General features: G+C 40.2%; 1 protein-coding gene across 5 annotated transcripts in view; it reads left to right on the forward strand.

The window, feature by feature from the left end:
* The first annotated feature begins 736 nt into the window (after positions 1–736).
* Positions 737–18,563, forward strand: part of POGZ (pogo transposable element derived with ZNF domain) — a 46,734-nt gene continuing 28,907 nt past the window's right edge. For 2 of the 5 annotated variants that reach the window (XM_077842259.1, XM_077842262.1), the window contains exons 1-3: positions 737–980; positions 16,754–16,878; positions 17,859–18,017. In XM_077842259.1, the coding sequence (XP_077698385.1) occupies positions 16,755–16,878; positions 17,859–18,017 (283 nt within the window). In that variant the 5' untranslated portion in view covers positions 737–980; position 16,754. Of the gene's footprint in view, positions 981–3,281; positions 3,393–16,753; positions 16,879–17,858; positions 18,018–18,563 lie in introns of all 5 variants that reach the window. The other 3 variants (XM_077842263.1, XM_077842264.1, XM_077842260.1) reach the window with 2 other exon arrangements.

The following is an 18,563-nucleotide window of genomic DNA, read 5'->3' on the forward strand; positions in this document are numbered from 1 at the left end:
CGGAGCAAAAAGCACAGATGTAGAATCTATGGTTTCTTAGAATTGAGGATTTGTGCCGAGTCTATTGACAAACGGCTTCAAAGCAGTTTCCATACATGAGTCACTTTGATAAGCAATATATGTGATTTATTTCCAGAATCCAGTAGGGTTCAGAGTAAAAATAGCTTTTAAAAGTTCTTCACTTAAGACTACTGCCACAAGGCTACTTGGCCAAATGCCTCCTGATGAAGAGTATGTGCCATTCTGCTGCCTTTGTTCCAAGGACAGTTGTTGGTGCCATTGGGTCTCACCACCTGGCCTGTGGCACGAGGTTCTCCTCTTGGTTAGGTACAAGACTTGAGTGGAAAGTGAGGAGGTGCCCAAAATTTCTTTGGAAAGTCCAGGCAAGTGAATTGGGCACTATTTTCCTTGGAAATTCCATTTTCCTCATCAAGATTTAGCTGTTGCTTCTGAAGCTAATTATTCTTATTTCATTTTTCTTAAATGTTTTTTATTTATTTATTTATTTATTTATTTGCAGGTCCAGACAAACTTGACTGGAAAAGAAGCCCGGGCAGGGGTTAGGATGAGCCCATGACGTGTCCCACGCCGCAGCCAATTGCGAGGCCACGAGAGGGGGAGGGCGGAAGTGACGAGACGTATCCCTCCGCGGAGCGAGAGGGTCGGTGGGGGGAGTCGGCGTCTCTCTCCCCCGCGCCAGCTCCCGTACACGGAGCCGCATTCCTTGGCCCCCCCACCCCCTCCCTCGGGGCCCCCCCGCCCCCCTCGGGAAAAAAATCCACCCCAAGTCACTGGAACCCGAGGGAGGTTTCCTTTCCCCCGCGGGGAGACGCGCTCTCCACGGTTCCCTCTCAGCCGTCTCCCCAAGCCCCCGTCCCCTCCCCTGCTCCCACCCCCTTCTCCCGGCGCCGGGTGCGAGGTCCCTTTAAGGCGACGGCGCCTTCCTCGGGTCAGACTACCGGCGGCGACGACCACGGGAGGTGAGTAAGCGAGCGGGCGAGCCTTCTTTCTCCCCACCCCCTTCTCCCGGGGGTTCCGTTATCTTTTCGCTCGGCGAGGCGCTCGGAGGCGAGACAATGAGAGGGGGATGGGGCGGGGGCGCGGGGGGTGGGGGCAGGGGCCCGGTGGCGCGCGCCCCTGCTCCCCGCGAGTGCAGCGCGGCCCGGGCGGCGGCGGCGGGCATGGGGCGCGGCTCGCGAGCGCGTGCGCCCCCGGAGCCGCGGGAGCTCGGGAGCCGCGCGACGGTCTGGGCCGGGCGGACCCTGCCTGCCTGCCTGCCTGCCGCCCGCCCCCGCCCCCCGGCGTCCTCCGCGGCGCGCGCGCGCGCACTCGCGCCCCACGGCCCCGCACACACCGACGTCCACACGCACGCCGGGCGCGAGGCGTCTCGGAGGAGTGGGCGGGCGGCGGGCGGTGGCCCGCGGGGAGGGGGAGGGGGAGGGGCGGGGGCGGGGGCGGGCGGCTGCGAGTCGGCGGGCGGGGGGCGAGGCCGCGCCGAGGTGACGTCCCGGGGGGAGCGCTCGCTTCTCCCGCCGCGCCCTCCCGCCTCCCTAGGACTGGGGCGCTGTTCGGGCGCGAGGAGGAAAATGAGGGGTCGCTGTGCCGCTCCCTTGTGTTACGTAATCGCCGCTCGGTCCACTAGTACCTCCCAAGCCGTAGTGCGCTGCAGTTAGTTTACCAAGTCTCCTCCCTTGGCCCTAAAATTTCTCTGCGTTGGCGCCGTGATTTGTAAAATGGAATGGGGCGGAAAACCTTTCTTTCGGCTGATTATATCCTGCCGCGGTGGGCGCCATGTTCCTCCCGGGGACTATTTTGTCTAGATTCTCAGCACCTCCTGGGGAGGACTGATGTCGTTGATCCACCTGCCTCCCCTCCTTTCTGCCACTGACCCTGTTTTCCTCTCCCGCCAGACGCGGGATTCCTGCACGCTGTTCCTAACTGTGGACATAGCTCAGCTCACTTGTCTTGGGCCTTCTTTAGCCCAGAAAAAGAGATGGGAAGAGGCTTGGAAGTCAGTTGGCCCCATCTCCTCTCTGAGATGCACACGGGAAGACAATTTTACCATCTCAGAACCACCACCTTGTTGCGGGTTGTAGCTCAGCCTTCTACATTCTAGACACCTCCCACTGCAGTTCAAAACCCTGCAGAAATGGAGTTTTACTTTCAAAGGAGTTTCCCCATCTAGTTGGAGGGGAAAGAGCGGGGCAGAGAGGGCTGCTCCTTGGTGAACAACATTGAATTTCCAGACCATGATGTGTTGTTCTTGGGACCGGGAGTTGGACTCTGAATTCGAACTCGTTCTCTAGATCTTTAAGTTCGGGATAGCTAAAAAGTACCTTGGAGGTTGCTGAAAGTGCTGTTTTAGGGGCTTCGTCCTCAAGTCTTTTCAGGTGGGAAGGGGAGGGTGTGTGTGGTGCTATCTTCTCTAAATTTTAACCGCCACATAAAGAACTGTTGATTTAGCGTAAAAGTGCTCAAAATACAATCTTAAAACAATTTCATGGCAAATTACGTCCTTGATTTCCTTCCCCTTATACTACGGTTATGACACACCGGTCACGTTGGTGATGTATCTCAAACTAAAGGAACTAAGAAGATGAAGACTCTTGGGATGAACAGGATTTTGTTCGTTTCCACCCCAACCTTGAACCAGTGATATAATCTTGGAAAAGGTGACCCACTGACCTCTGGGGATCATTCAGAGCCTTCCAGGGGACCTGAGAGGTCATAACTATTTTCAAAGTAGAAAATACTAAGACACTATTTATCTTTCTTCCAGTGACATTTGCACTGATGGTCCAAAAAGCAAAGCTGAGTAAAACTGGTGGTCCGTTAGCACAAAGCAAGGCAGTTACACGAAACACCGTGTGAAAATGGCCTTGATGAAACAGTAGAAATGATTTTTGTTAAATCTCAACCCTTGGGTACATGGTTTTTTTAAGTTTTAAGAATCTTTGATCGAATAGGAAGGATGCATAAAGTACTTTGCTGACTAAGGAGGTACGGTCCTTCTCATAAGGAAAAGCGCTTGTGAGATTGAGTTATGAGCTGCTTGTTTCATGGAACAGCATTTTCACTTGAAAGAACTGACAAACTACAGTTTTTCACACTTTAAGGTTGCGCTTATATTTTCTTGACAACGAGGCGAGCATGTTATTTTGAGGAAACAATTGACAGTATTTGTTACCAATGATAAAAATTTGAGAGTGAAAATTAGAATTTGTCAAAAGTTGACATCTCAGGTTTAACAGTTTAAATATTTTCTATATTTATATTTGTAGTGAAATATGTCAACATTTGGAGGATGGGCATCGCAGTAAATCTATATTTTCCAAGCGACCAATGCTGATATTTCACAATCATCATAAGTAAATATCCTTTCAGAATGCAAGGTACACTAGTGGATTTTAATGTAATAAAATATGAAAAGTTCATTGATAGGGATTCAGATTCCAAGATGCAACTCTTCTTTAAGAAACTACCATTTGGGGACGCCTGGGTGGCTCAGTGGTTGAGCATCTGCCTTTGGCTCAGGGCATGATCCCAGTTTAAGGATCGAGTCCCACATCGAGATCCCTGTGAGGAGCTTGCTTCTCCCTCTATGTCTCTACCTCTCTCTGTGTCTCCCATGAATAAATAAAAAAACCTTAAAAAAAAAAAAAAAAAAAGAAACTACCATTTGTCGAGTTTTAGTATTGTGTCAATATACACAGCTGTCTGAAAAGGTTTTTGAATACTTTTCCTTTTTCCTGCTGTGAGGCCAGATAGTCTACAGCAACAGACTGAATGCATAAACACTATGAGAATCCAGCTGCTTTCTATTAAGCTAGACCTTAAATTTAGGCAAAAATGTAAAAAAAAAAAAAAAAAGGTTACTCTTTTTGGGAAAAATAGTAATTTTTAATTGAAAGTGTTATTTATGTCAGCTTGATGCCTCATTGTTAATTGTATTGATAAATACTTTTTTTTTTAAATTTATTTATGATAGTCACACAGAGAGAGAGAGAGAGAGGCAGAGACACAGGCAGAGGGAGAAGCAGGCTCCATGCACCGGGAGCCCGACATGGGATTCGATCCCGGGTCTCCAGGATCGCACCCTGGGCCAAAGGCAGGCGCCAAACTGCTGCGCCACCCAGGGATCTCTTGATAAATACTTTTGTTTTAGTGTCTAATATGGTAAATATCAAAAGATGTAATCCATATAAATAAAAACTCTCTGAGTTCCTCAGTAATTTTAAGAATGTAAAGGGTTCTCAAGACCAAAAAATTTGGGAATGACTTGGTGTGTCCTATGCGTCTACTTTTGAGATCATCCTAATCTGCTTCCATTTAGGAACCTCTGAAGAATTTACAAAATGTTAGTTGAAGTTAATAATGGAAGAGGCAGTGGCTTGGGGAAGAATTCTAGAGAAAAAGGTTGATTTGAATCTTGGCTCTGGATTACAGTTCTTAACTAACTATAACCTTGGTCAAGTTACTGAATCTCTTTAAACATCCTTTTAAATCTCATTTGTAAAATGTAGTACTTATTACATACAACTGTGAGAATTCATTAAGATGATGAGTGTAAATTATATAATAACGTCTGGCAGTATCACGGTAAAATAAAATACATTCCAGGTAATGTTTCAGTCTTTATTGTACGTATATGTCTTTTTGTTGAGGGTGAGGATTGCTGATTTAAATTACAAACCCTACAGCTGATTCGTGCCTTTGTCATATCAGTATAATAAGATTTTGATTCTTAGGCATTCTGGTTTGTAATATTAAACCCATATCCACAGAAACCCATTTTTACATGTAAGTCAGGAGGAGAAAAGGGAAACATAGGCTAACATATTACTGGTATTCAGCAAAAAATGAAATCGATGGAATAGATTTAGAATTTAGGTAACATAACAACTGTTAGTAAAGAAAAGCTTTTCTTTGGAAAGAGAATCCTGAATATTTAACTGTTTAAAAATAGGGAACTTACTTTTTATTTTAATGGTTTTTAGTAAAGAGCACATAACTTGTATCCAGGTGCTTCTTGATAGATTTGCTCTCTGGTAACATGAAAATATTTTGCATTTGGGAGTATTAGATTATTAACACTATTTAAGAACAGGTTGTGAATATTATATGTAGATTTTACAACTGTTATATTCTGTAAGGGACAAAATAGGTCACGAAAAGACTGGGAAAATAAAAGCTTCTTACAGGTGGGTTTTTTTTTTGTTTTTTTTAAGTCAAAATAGAATTAACTTGAAATCAAATGCCAGTGGTTTTGAGGATTGTTTATTTTTCATGTTGGAATAAGAGTGTATTCTTAAATGTTTTCTTTGTTTTCTAAAATACTTTTCATGTTCCAATTTTTTTTTTAATCTTGATTTATGGGCGGGTTGTGTACTAGTGGATTAAAAATGTTAAATTCTGAATTCTTCATTCCTGGTATTTACTTTATGTCTATGAAAGGACCAAATTAAAGAAATTCAAAGCTTCAAGAGCTAAATCTGGAGAGTTTTGGTAGAAAACATGTTTTCTATTACTATTTGAAATGAGGATAGGTAAACATTTGCTGTCATTAAGTATCTCAAATGTAGACTGACAGGTGTATCTGCTGGATTCTTTCTGTTGCTTTTAAATAACAGGTTGTTTGTAAAGATTCTCTTTATATATTGCTTTTCAATATGTAGACTTTTACTGACTAGCTAGGACCTAAGTATAGACCACCATATTTGCCAGCACTTAAGATACAACTCACTTCTCTAGGAAGGTGTATCTGGCATACCAGTATTATGGATGGAAAGATGAATGCCAAAGACTTAAAAGGCTATGGGAATTCTGATAGACCTGTGTGAGTCGCAGTGTTGAGCAAAGCCTACCAAGTACACAAAAATTGTGTTGTCAGTATAATTACTACTATAAAATACAGAAACCAGATAGGTTACCAAGATGTCAAATAATGGATTGGATTAATGGAAGATGGCAAAGTTCATCTCCTCTTAGAGTACCTCCTTGAAATCCTATATAATCCATCTTATTAGACTCATGTCTTCTAACATTATTTAGTTATCATGTACATCTTAAGAAGTGTGTGTATACAGTCTATATGAAAATTGCTCCTGGAAATAAGAACAAATTAACAGAAAATTCAATCAGTGAGGCTACCAGTTTTAGTAAATGACAAAAAGATAATGGCAGAATATGGTAATGCAAATATCACAAGCAAAATATGAATAGGTAGGTTTTACCACTTTTTTCTCTTTTTAAAAATTTCAGCTTTATTAACATATAACTGACAAATAAAATGTAAGATATTTAAAGCGTACATTATGGTGATTTCATGTACATTGTGAAAGGATTCCCTCCATGTAGTTAATGAACACATCACCTCACATTTAATTTTTTGTGTGAGAACATTTTAGTTCTACTTTGAGCAAATTTCAAGTATATGATAGTGTTATCAATCATAGTCACCATGTTTTACATTAGATCCTCAGACCTTATTCATCTGATCTTCTCAACTTTTGGGGCACCTGAGTGGCTCAGTGGTTGGACCTCTGCCTTTGGCTTGGTTTGTGATCCTGGATCCTGGGATGGAATCCCGCATCAGGCTTCCCACAGGGAGCCTGCTTCTCCCTCTGCCTATGTCTCTGCCTTTCTGTCTATGTCTCTCATGAATAAATGGATAAAATCTTAAAAGATAAGTAACTCTCTCAGAGTCTATTTGAAAAAAAGATCTTCTCAACTTTTTATTAAGAAAATTGCATGCTTGTAAAAGTGAAAGAACACAAGAAATACTGACAATGAACCCATTACCTAGACAAAACGTTTTTTAAGTGTACTAATGTCTATGAAGAAAGCATCAAAATACGCATATGTTTGCTGAATCACTTGAAAGTCAGTCATGATGCTTCCACTAAATATTTCATGCATTTGCTAAGAATAAGTATGTTCTCCTATATAACTCTAATGTAACTGTTCTTTTTAAGAAAATTTAAAAAGTAATTCCTAGCTGGTGGTGGTGGGAATCAGTGAAATAAGTGAAGGGGATTGAGAGTACACTTAACCTTGAGCACTGAATAATGTATGAAATTGTTGAATTACTATGTTGTATACCTGAAACTGACAGGATATGTGAACTATCCTGGAATTGAAATTAAAAAAATAAAAAGATTTAAAATTTTAAATTATAAAAAGTAATTCCCAAGTGTCATCTGGTATCTAATCATATATTCACATGTCCAGGTTGTTCCCAAAATGTCATAGCTTTTATATGAACCAAAATCCAATAAAGGTTCACATGTTATATTTGTTACGTCTCTTCAGTTTCTTTTAATTTAGTTTGGTCTCTGTGTGTGTGTGTGTCTGTTACAGTTTTAAAGAATATGTTACTAGTTTTATAGAATGCTCTGCATTTTGCACTTGTCTGATTATTTCTTTATAGAATGTCCCACCTTCTGAATTTATCTCGTTATTTCCTTATAGTGCTACTTATTCCTTTTTTGCTGTTTCCTGCAAACTGCAAGTTAAGCTTGATTGGATTAAGGTTAAACATTATTATTAAGGCTTGTTTGTTGTTTACAAAAGAATATACCACACACCAGTTGATGACAGGCAGAGTTTGGATTATTGGCTAGTATTTTTCTATTTAATTATTTGTTTATTAAAAGTTTATTTAATTGAGGGAAAGCTTGCAGGAGTGGAGGGGAGAGGGAGAGGGACAAACAGGATCCCTGCTGAGCAGGGAGCCTGATGTGAGGCTTGATTCCAAGACCCTGGGATCCTGAGCTTATCTGACTGAGCCACTCAGGTGCCACAACATCTTTCTGTTTAAACTTAAGTACTGTCATAACCTTTGTTTTTTGATATACCAGGCTACGTCTATAACTTAAAGTTCAAACATAACAAGACTGAGAAAACGCAGAAAAAGTTTTGCTTCGTATCATTTTGGTTCACTGCCCTCTGAGAAAATGATTTGGAAGTTGGACAGGCAAGAAGGGTTGACATACTTAGCAGAAGCAACACACAGAGGGATTGTGATGGGGTCAAAACCAGAAATTTTAGGGCACCTGGGCAGCTTGGTTGAACATCTGACTCTTGGTTTCAGCTCGGGTCATGATCTCAGTCCTGGGATCCAGTGCTGCATGGGGCTCTGTGCTGGGCAGGGAGTCTGCTTGAGAATCTCTCTCTCCTCCTCCCCAAATAAATCTTAAAAAATTTTTTTTTTTTTTAGAAATGGAGATTAAATTTAGAAATTGGGAAATTCTTTTCACCAAAATTATTCAGCAGTCAATACTAACAACATATGGTTACAAGCAATACTGATAATAACCATAATCTCAGAGAATTGACATCATGATGCTCCTGTTTTATGAAGAGAAATTAGATACTTGGGCGAAAAGAAGAATGGTACAGAAGTTAGGTAAATATGAAGATAAAATCAAGTTTCACAGGTAGATGATTATAAGGTGAAACAAACCAGATGCATATAGATCTTTATAAAAATGTTTTTACTTTGTAAAATGTAACTATCTGAACAATTCATTGGAAAATTGTTCTACTCATCTTTGTTTTTGAGAATATAAATATTTTATAAAGAAATGGCAGTTGCTTATGCATAGAATGTGAGTGATGGTTTTAAAATTTTTCCCCTTCAGAGCATGGATTCAGTTTGATCACATTCTCTCAATCTTGACACTAGTGATGTTTTAGAACAGATAAATTCCTAGCTGACCTGTGCATTATAGGAGGCTTAAGAGCACTCCTGGCCACTACCCACTAGATAAATGTCAGTAGCACCCATCCCCAACCCCCACTCGTAGTTATGGCTACCAAAACTGTCTCTAGACATTTCCAAATGTCTTCTAAGGGGCAGATTCCCATTTTTGAGTATCACTGGGTTGGATAAAATCCACTAGCATGTGTGAAGATTCCTTAATATAATGTCCTCTGATTTGGTTTCCCTTTATGTAACCTGTGTACAGCTGTTGAACCCAAATGTCTTCTGCAGATAGGCTGCACAGCTTGGGCTGTGCCTGGTATGCGTTGGAGAATAGTGGGATATGATGAAATATTTTAGCTCTGTTGGAAATTTTATTGAAGGGAGAAATGATCTCTTCATTTATAAGTCAAAGTAGGCCTTTTGCTTTAATCACCCTCCCCCAACTCTCCAGTTTTTTATTTTTATTTTTATTTTATTATTTATTTATTATTTATTAGCTCTATAAGCTTATATGGTATGGATAGTTTTTGTTAGGAATAGTTGAGAGATTGCTATTTGCTATCTGTGAGTGATCTATGTTTATCTTAACATTCAAGAAAAGAGGATCTTTCAAAAACAGTTATTTAAAGGGGTTAAGCTAAATGCATCCTCTTTGTTAACCTTTGTCCCTAAAATTTTTAATAGTCATTTTTAAAATTTTTATTTATTTATTTGAGAGAGAGGGAGTGATTAAGAAAGAGGGCACAAGCAGGGGGAGGGGCAGAGAGAGACGCAGGAGCAGACTCCTTGCCCAGCAGGGAGCCTGTGTGGGGCTCTATCCCAGGACCCTGGGATCATGACCAGAGCCAAAGGCAGATGTTTAACCAACTGAGCCACCGAGGCCCCCCCCTTAAAATTTTTTTTTTTTTATTAAAGATTTTATTTATTTGAAAGAGAGATAAGCAGGAGAGGTAGAGGCAGAGAGAGAGAGAATCCCAGGCAGACTCCACATGGAGCGCAGAGCCAGATTTAGGGCCCAATCTCATGAGATCACAATCTAGTTGAAACCAAGATACTGTTAAGCATTCGTGCCACCCAGGTGCCCCATCCTTAGAATTTTTTAACTACAGTTGATCCTTGAACAGTGTGTGGGGGAATGTTAGGAATATCAACAACCTGACACCCCCCCCCCCCCAGTTAAAAATCTCCATATAACTTTTGACTCTCCAAAAACGTAACTGCTAATAGTGAGAATTGGGAGAGATTACTTTTTACTGTGATACACAATTTACTGGGGAGACAAACTGCTCAAGAGGTGTTTTAAGGGAGCACTGGGATACTCTTGATCTCCCTGCAATAGCAATAGGAAGTGGCTACAAAATTATTGCAGTAGTACAGTATATAGTACAGTTAATTTTAAGCAGTTGTTTAATACTGCATCTTTGTTTACATTCCCTCAACTGCAAATGGCACCATATATAGTCGCTAAGTGTGTAAATTTTGATAAATTTGACCTTTTATAATAGGTTTGTGTATATTTTATGGTAGTAAATGGTAAAATAAACTAATATCAACATATATTTTATGTATTCATGATAGAGCTAACTTTTTCTTATTTTTTCAAAATTTCTAGGCTCTATAGTTCTTCAAGTTTTTTTTAAATTGTCACGAATCCAGTATATTTATTGAAAAAAAAATCTGTACAAGTGGACTTGCACAGTTCAAACTTACGTTATTCAAGGATCAACTGTATATGTAAATTCTGCCAATCGGGAAAATGACCCAGGCTGCTTCTTAGGGGAAAGGAAAGGAATTTGGGATAGGGGAATAGTGGAAGTAATAGGAAAGTTTTTGCTCAATAGCATAAGTTACAAGAATGAGAAATCTTAAGAATTTCAGGACAAAGTAGAATTTTTTTTTTTAAGATTTATTTATTCATGAGAGACACAGAGAGAAAAGAGGCAGAGACAGGCAGAGGGAGAAGCAGGCTCTCCTCACAGGGAGACTGATGCGGGGCTCGATCCTGGATCCGGCGATCCTGCCCTGAGCCAAAGGCAGACACTCAACTGCTGAGCCACCCAGGCGTCCCGAGAAAGTAGAATTTTAAGTTTCTAAGACAAATATATATTTTTAAGATTTTATTTATTCATTCATGAGAAACAGAGGCAGAGACATAGGCAGAGGGAGAAGCAGGCTCCCCAGGAGGAGCCCAATGTGGGACTCAACCCCAGGACCCCAAGGTCACGACCTGAGCCAAAGGCAGACACTCAACCACTGAGCAACCCAGGTGCCCTAAGACAAATATTCTTTGTAGATGTGGAATTTTTCTTCCATGTATCATAGGAGTGACATTGAGGATATCTGGCTAATAATCATTTGATTGATAAGGTGATAGTTTTATATTTAAAATGAGCAGAAAGGTCCCTAGCATCTAGACTGGTTTTGGAATACCATTCCCCACCAAAAGGAATCAGACTCTTTAGAGAAATGGATGATTCTAGGTCTGGGGCAGGAAATGTATGAGAAGAGCCTAGAACATCTTGTCTATCATAGCAAGGATTTTATCAGATACTACTAAAGGTTGTGTCAGAAGGACTTGGGAGCTAACTGAAGAAGTTACACTGGCAAAATAGGACACTTTTGAGTATAAGTAAAAATAACTGCAGTGGTTCAAAACACATAAATTATATTACATAAGGGTGCCTGGGTGGTTCAGTTGGTAAAGCATCCAGCTCTTGATTTTGGCTCAAGTCATGATATGAGGGTTTTGAGATTGAGCCCTGCTTAAGATTCTCTCTCCCCTTCCCCCTCTGCCCCTCCTTTCTCCTCTCTCAAAAAAGAAAATATGATATCATAATGATAGTTTAACAAGTTTATTGGTCACTTTGAAATGCTATGAATTCTTTTGAAAAAGGGAAAGAAGCTAATGAGATAGAAGGAATCAAGATAGAAGGAATACCCACCACTGGGTAATCAAATAATAAGATATGTTTTGGATTATTGTTTTTTAAATTTTTAAAAAAGTAATCTCTGCGTCCAGCATGGGGCTTGAACTCAGGACCTCAAACCAAGGGTTGCATGCTCCACTGATTGAGCCAGCCAGGCACCCTTGCTTTTTGTTTTGTTTTTAATTCAGTTTAAAGATTTATTTTATTTTTAGAGAGTGTTATGGCGGGGGGGCGGGGCGCAGATGACAGAAGGAGATATATGATAGAGAATCTTAAGCTGACTCCCTGCTGAGTACAGACCTGGGGCTGGATCCCACGACCCTGTGATTATGACCTGAGCTGAAATCGAGAGTCAGACACAACCCACTGAGTGACCCAGGCACCCCTGCTTTTTGTTTCACTTCATAAGTGAAGAAGGAATGATTTAAAATGACTAGATTCAGGGGCACCTGGGTGGGTCAGTTGGTTAAGCATCTGCCTTCAGCTCAGGTCATGATCCCGGGAGTCCTGGGTTCCAGCTCCACATCAGGCTCTCTACTCTGTGGAGAACCTGCTTCTCCCTCCACCTGCCACTCTTCCTCTTTGGGCATGTGCATGCACGCTCTCTCTTGCTCTATCAGATAAATAAAACCTTTCTTTTTTTTAAAGAATGACTAGATCCAACATTGAGCGTTGCCTCTTGGTGGAAGAAAACCCCATCTTTGTGAGTAGTTTTTGGGGAAAAAAGTTCAACCTGTATTTAATCATGCCAGTAGATCCAACTGTCAGTTTCAAGATATCCAGGAGACAGAGGCATTATAGTAAATGCTATGGATATGTGGTCAACAATATCTAGGTTGTAGAAACTACAAGAGGTGAGCTGGTTCTTCAATAAATAAATTGCAGGAGAGGGGAAAAAAGATGAAGACCTATAAATTAAAGGAGACTTAAGAAACATCAAATAATCATAATATATGATTTGGATTGTGAATTAGGATTGTTTGAATTAAACAAACTTAAGTGTGGTTTTTGAGAGAATTTGAATTCAATATTGGTATTAAGGGACTACCAGTTTTTAGGCATTTAATGTTATTTTTGGTTTTGTTATATAATCTTTCAGGTCTTTATCTTTTAGAGCTACATACCAAAACATTTATGAATATAATAGGGATTAGCTTCAAAATAATATGAAGGAGAGGGAGCATAGATAAAACAAGAACAATTTTGGATTGAATATTTTTGAAGCTGGGTGATGGATACATCTCTACTTTTGTATTTAAGTAGAATTTATATCATTTTTAAAATAGAAAAGAATCATGACAGTCTTGATTCAAAGATTCATACTTGTAATATGATGAAAGTTTGCGCCTTTACTTGGTTATAGTATGATTTCCCAAATTTGCTGTCCATCCCAAGTTTTCCTCTTGATATGTGGCACTGTGTTCACTGCGTGCTGGCCTTTATTTTCTGAAATTTACATTTTTACCTGGTAGTTATTTAGAAGAAATGAAAATGCCCCTAAATTGAGTAAGAATTGAATTCCAACTTGTTTGGTAAGTCTGACTGAGTACACCTTAACAGCAAAATAGTAGAGAAGATATGGGAAAACATCCAGGTTTTGTTTTTTGTTTTTTTCTCTTTGTGAGAAGTTAAGTTAAAGGTTTGGTATGGAAAGAGGTTAAACATTAGTAGAATGATAGTTTAGGGAGATCCATATATTGTAGTACTGCATATTTAGTAATTCCTATCTTTGATAAAAAATAGTTGAAAGGTGGCTATATGCCATAGATCACTTGAAAGACCACAGAAAATGATGGTGTTTCTTTGTGAGCATCTTGGTAGATAGATTAAATATAGCATTTCATCATATTAATGAAGATTTCTTTTTCATAACTGGGAAACTGCAAGAAGGGTGCTAAATTTGCATTTTTCAAGTTTGTGAAGTATTTAATTTAGGTTGGTATCTATTGTGGTATGTCCCATCTTTTCAACATAGTTTTTTTTTTTTTTTTTTATCCTAAACTATAGATGCTAAAATGAATGATCACGCTCAGAGATAAGAATTTAGGTCAGAATTGAAGACTATTTGAAAAACTTGTTTTCAGTGAGATGCTGGATATAAGTAGGTGAAGTATGCTGTTAGCACCATTTTGAATCTTTTAATTTACATTGTTTGTCTTGCCACAGCATATACCTGGGGAGTTCTTTTTCTCTCTCACTTGATAAAAAGTAGTTAGGCCACAAACATTTTCCTTAGCCATCTTCTCAGATCTACCCTTGCCACTCTGTTTCTTAGAATATCTTTTTAAATAGGATTTAGCATAGTTTAACTTTGTGATCAAGTGGAAGAAACTGATTATTCTTTTTTTTTTTAAGATTTTATTTATTTATTCATGAGAGACACACACACATACACACAAGCAGAGACACAAGCAGAGGGAGAAGCAGGCTCCACGCAAGGAGCCCGACGTGGGACTCGATCCCAGGTCTCCAGGATCACACCCCGGGCTGCAGGCGGCACTAAACCGCTGCGCCACCAGGGCTGCCCTCTTTTTTTTTTTTTTTTTTTTTTTTAAGATTTTATTGATTTATTTATTACATACACAGAGTGAGAGGCAGAGACATAGGCAGAGGGAGAAGAAGGCTTCCCACAAGAAGCCCGATGCGGGACTTGATTCCAGATCCTGGGATCAGGACCTGAGCCAAAGGCAGATGCTCAATGGCAGAGCCATCCGGGCTTCCTGAAGCTTTGATTGTTCTTATTACAATTCATTGCTTCACAAAATAAAATGTTCACTCAGTCTCTTAAAATATTATATAGAAATAGTTGAGGTAAAAGACCAGCCGTTTGGATATGCTATTAAAATATCCACAGGCATGACATTGAAAACCACAATTTGCATTCAGATAGCTCTACTTAATCTGAAGGAAAGTTCTCCACAGATTGTGCAGCATATATATATGGGGAGTTTGCTTGCAGCTGGTCAGAGTTGAAAGAAGGTGCTTGAGAACCATCTGTAGAAGTTAACATCCACAGTTCTATTCCTTCTGCTGGGTGTTTAATATTTATGCATTAGTTATCTGTTGGCTATGGGCTCTGAGAAAGTTACGCAGCAAAGAACTGGTATAAAACCAAATAGTTAAAAAAAAAAAGTTGTTGGGGCCCCTAGGTGGCTCAGTTGGTTAAGTGGTTAAGCACCTGCTTTCTGCTCAGGTCATGATCCCAGAGTCCCTGGACAGGACCCTATGGGGCTCCCTGCTCAACGGGGAGCCTGCTTCTCCCTCGCCTTCTGCCCCTTCCCTGTCCCCTGCTCGTGTGTGTGTGTGTGTGTGTGTGTGTGTGTGTGTGTATGGGCTCGTTTGCTTTCTCAAAAAAAATCTTAAAGAAAGTGTGTATTATATGTTGGCAAATTGAATTTAAAATATTACCTTATTCAGTGAAACTAGACTGAAAATACACATGTTTGTGTTGTGCAGTCTTTGCTCAAGGAATGCCTGTGATATGGATTTGGCTTTTTAATTCAGTTTCTGGCTAGCATGATCTTACATATAGAAGTTAAGTCTGAAACTAAAAAATTTAAGTTGATACCTTACATGTTTTTTTTCCTTCTTCATACCTTCTCCCCTTTGTGATTTTGGTCTGGGAAGACAGAAATAATTAAAATAGAATATTAGAAACCAGTTAAAATCAAGTTAGGCAATTTACCTATTGAAACTGGGCACTTGGCTATAGCTAACTCACCCAGGGCATTGACCAGATAGTTTAAATTTTCAAGGGAACAACGCCATCTGTTGGGCATCTTCAGAACAAATCCTGTCAAGTTGGATCCAGCTACTTATACTTAGACTCTTTAGTTTTAGGTTGGTGGTTTTGTTTTTGGCTTAGGAGTTTGGTAAAAAAAAAAAGTTCTGAGATACTAAGGGCACTGTGAGAAACTTTGCATTAAAGGCTTTGTTTGAACATTGAGCGGGATACCTGGGTGGCTCAGTGGTTGAGCTTCTTCCTTTAGTGCAGAGCGTGATCCGGGGATCTGGGATTGGTCCTGCATTGGGCTCCATTCAGGGAGCCTGCTTCTCCCCCTGCCTATGTCTCTGCCTCTGCCTCTCCCTTTCCCTCTCTCTCTCTCTCATGAATAAATAAATAATTATATGAACATTGAGCAGTAATGCTTCTACAATTCCAAGACAAAGAAATTGACCTTTAGGAACATCTGAGTGGCTCAGTGGTTGAATGTCTGCCTTTGGCTCAGGGCATGTTACCAGTCCCGGGATTGAGTCCCACATTGGGCTCCTTGGGAGGAGCCTGCTTCTCCCTCTGCCTGTGTCTCTGCCTCTTTGTGTGTCTCTGATGAATTAAAAAAAAAAACAAACAAAACAAGAAAGAAATTGACCTTTAGTCTACTAGTACTGGAGGGACAGAATAGCAAGCAATATCTCTTTGTGTTGCAAAGCTGTGGGCTTTATATTTATAAGAAGCAAATAGTTTAGGCAAGTGCTTTCAAATTAAAGGCTGACTCCAAAATCATGGTGAGGTAAAAGTTTACAATTTAGAGGGGAAAAGAACTACCACCCACTTTCTGAATTCAGGGCAATCCAGAATTTGATTGCAGCATTACCTTTTCAAAAGAGCAGCTAACAAGCTTAAGTTTATAAACTGTGACTAGACTGTGACCGACCCACCCTTCCTTCCTTCCTTCCTTCCTTCCTTCCTTCCTTCCTTCCTTCCTTCCTTCCTTCTTAAAGATTTTCTTTCTAAGTCATCTCTATACCCAGAATGGGACTCAAACTTACAACCCCTGAGATCAGGAACCCCAAAACATACATTTTAATTGAAGACCCTGCTCTTGCATGATCTGCCTCACCCTAATCACAGCCCTAGGTGTTACAGATTGAACTTTTATACTCCTACTAATTATGGAATAATTTGCTGTGGGCTTTTTCATAATAGTTTTTTTTTTTCCAAGAATAAAAAATAATTTTGGATCCTTCTAAATGTTGGGAAGGGGAGGTTAGGGGAAATGGTAGAGGGAGTACAAGGGATGGGTTAACTGATAAATTCAAGAATATGATTCCATGTTTTGTATAAAATATTTCTCTTATTCTGAGGTCAGTATCTTAATTTTGTCTTTTTTCCTTATAGCATGGCGGACACCGACCTCTTTATGGAATGTGAGGAGGAGGAGCTGGAGCCATGGCAGAAAATCAGTGATGTCATTGAGGATTCTGTCGTTGAAGATTATAATTCAGTGGATAAAACTACTACAGGTAACAAAAACTCTTGATCTTAGATTATTACTTAAATTTGGTTCAATTGAATGGCGTTTTTGTTAAAGTGTGAGGTGTGGGAAGGACTTTAAGAATCCAGGGATGCCTCATTGTGGCACTGGTGCTTTTTTTTTTCCAGTGCTCTAGTCTGTAAAAATGCCTACATGAAGCTAGAAACACTATAGTTAATTCATTTAAAACCTTGAGAGTTGAATTGAATTAACCAATGCTTATCAAATATTTAGCAATCCTCTTACCAAATAAGGAATGAATGAAAATGCAAAGTAGTGGTGTGTATCAGTGTTTATTTATGTACCCAGTCAAAAACAGGATCCCATAGTAATTTTTTTCTTCTTTGTTTGTTTTACTTGACCTTGATTTCCTTTGTTAGTGAGCAGAATTTGCTTTGTGTCTGCCTTCATGGAAAGTTTACAAACTTAGGCTTGTTAGCTGCTCTTTCAAAAAGGTGATGTTGCAAGGTCAAATTCTAGATTGTCCTGAATTCAGAAAGTTGGGTGTTAGTTCTTTCCCCCCCTAAATTGTATCCGTTGCTCTCATTTTTATCTTCCCTGCCTTGAGACCTGAAGATGGCATTGGTTTAGGCTGAAACAGGACACAGTTTCAGGATCTTGTGGACATCTTACTATGTATGCATGGTTATGAATACCAATAGTGGTGATAATAAACCTCTGAGTCCTAGAGGTTTGCTTGTGTTTTATAAGCAAAACCTTAAAATACTGGTTCAGTGAGCTTGTGATCTAAATTAACCAGGCAATGTGAGATGAAGGAGTTATTGTGTCTAATTGGTGGAGTGAGGGACAAGTAGGAGGAGAAATCAGATGCACAGTTGTATTTGCAAAGAAAGCAGGAAACTTTTTGGTTATAGAGACCCCCACAACAAGATGAAAAGGGATTAGAACAGTATCCTTTAGTGTCATCTGTCCCTGTCTCCGAGTGACTGTGCCTCCCCTTCCCCACAGTTTCTGTGAGCCAGCAGCCAGTCTCGGCTCCAGTGCCCATCGCTGCCCATGCTTCTGTTGCTGGGCACCTCTCTACATCCACCACCGTTAGTAGCAGCGGGGCACAGAACAGCGACAGTACAAAGAAGACTCTTGTCACACTAATTGCCAACAACAATGGTAAGTGGGATTATCTGGGAAACTCTTCCTGGGCCAGAGGGTGAGAGAATTAAAGAGGTCTTAGGAACAGTTGTACTGGTTTAGTTTTAGGTGCTGATGTGGTTCTACTAGTTGGAGTGAATTTAGTAATGATTCTGTGATATAGAAGTGGTTCAGGAGCGGTGCTGTTCCTTCTGAGTCAGTGCTGAATTGATTCTGGTGTTTCAAGTCCCAGGGTAGCAGTAGGAGAGACAATGTAAACCCCAAATTCCTAACTATTAAAGAGATCTGGGGTTTTGTTTGTTTGATTGTTATTTTTTTTTAAGTAGAAGAGCCCTATTAGTTTGCTAAGAATTCTCCCAGGGCAGCTTTGTTCTGAATTTTTTCTGGCAGATTCATTTGGTTATTGGTTCCTGGGTATGGAAAATAGGATAGGGTTGTTGTCTATTTGAAGGAAATGGTGAAAGAGTAGTGTTTTTAGTGTATTTATTGACCAGAGAAGCTATACAGTATTGGTTTCTATTTATTGGCAAGTTCGGTCTGAGATTCATCACTGGAATAAGCACT

Source organism: Canis aureus, chromosome 12, assembly GCF_053574225.1.
Source record: "Canis aureus isolate CA01 chromosome 12, VMU_Caureus_v.1.0, whole genome shotgun sequence".
Taxonomy (NCBI): Eukaryota; Metazoa; Chordata; class Mammalia; order Carnivora; family Canidae; genus Canis; species Canis aureus.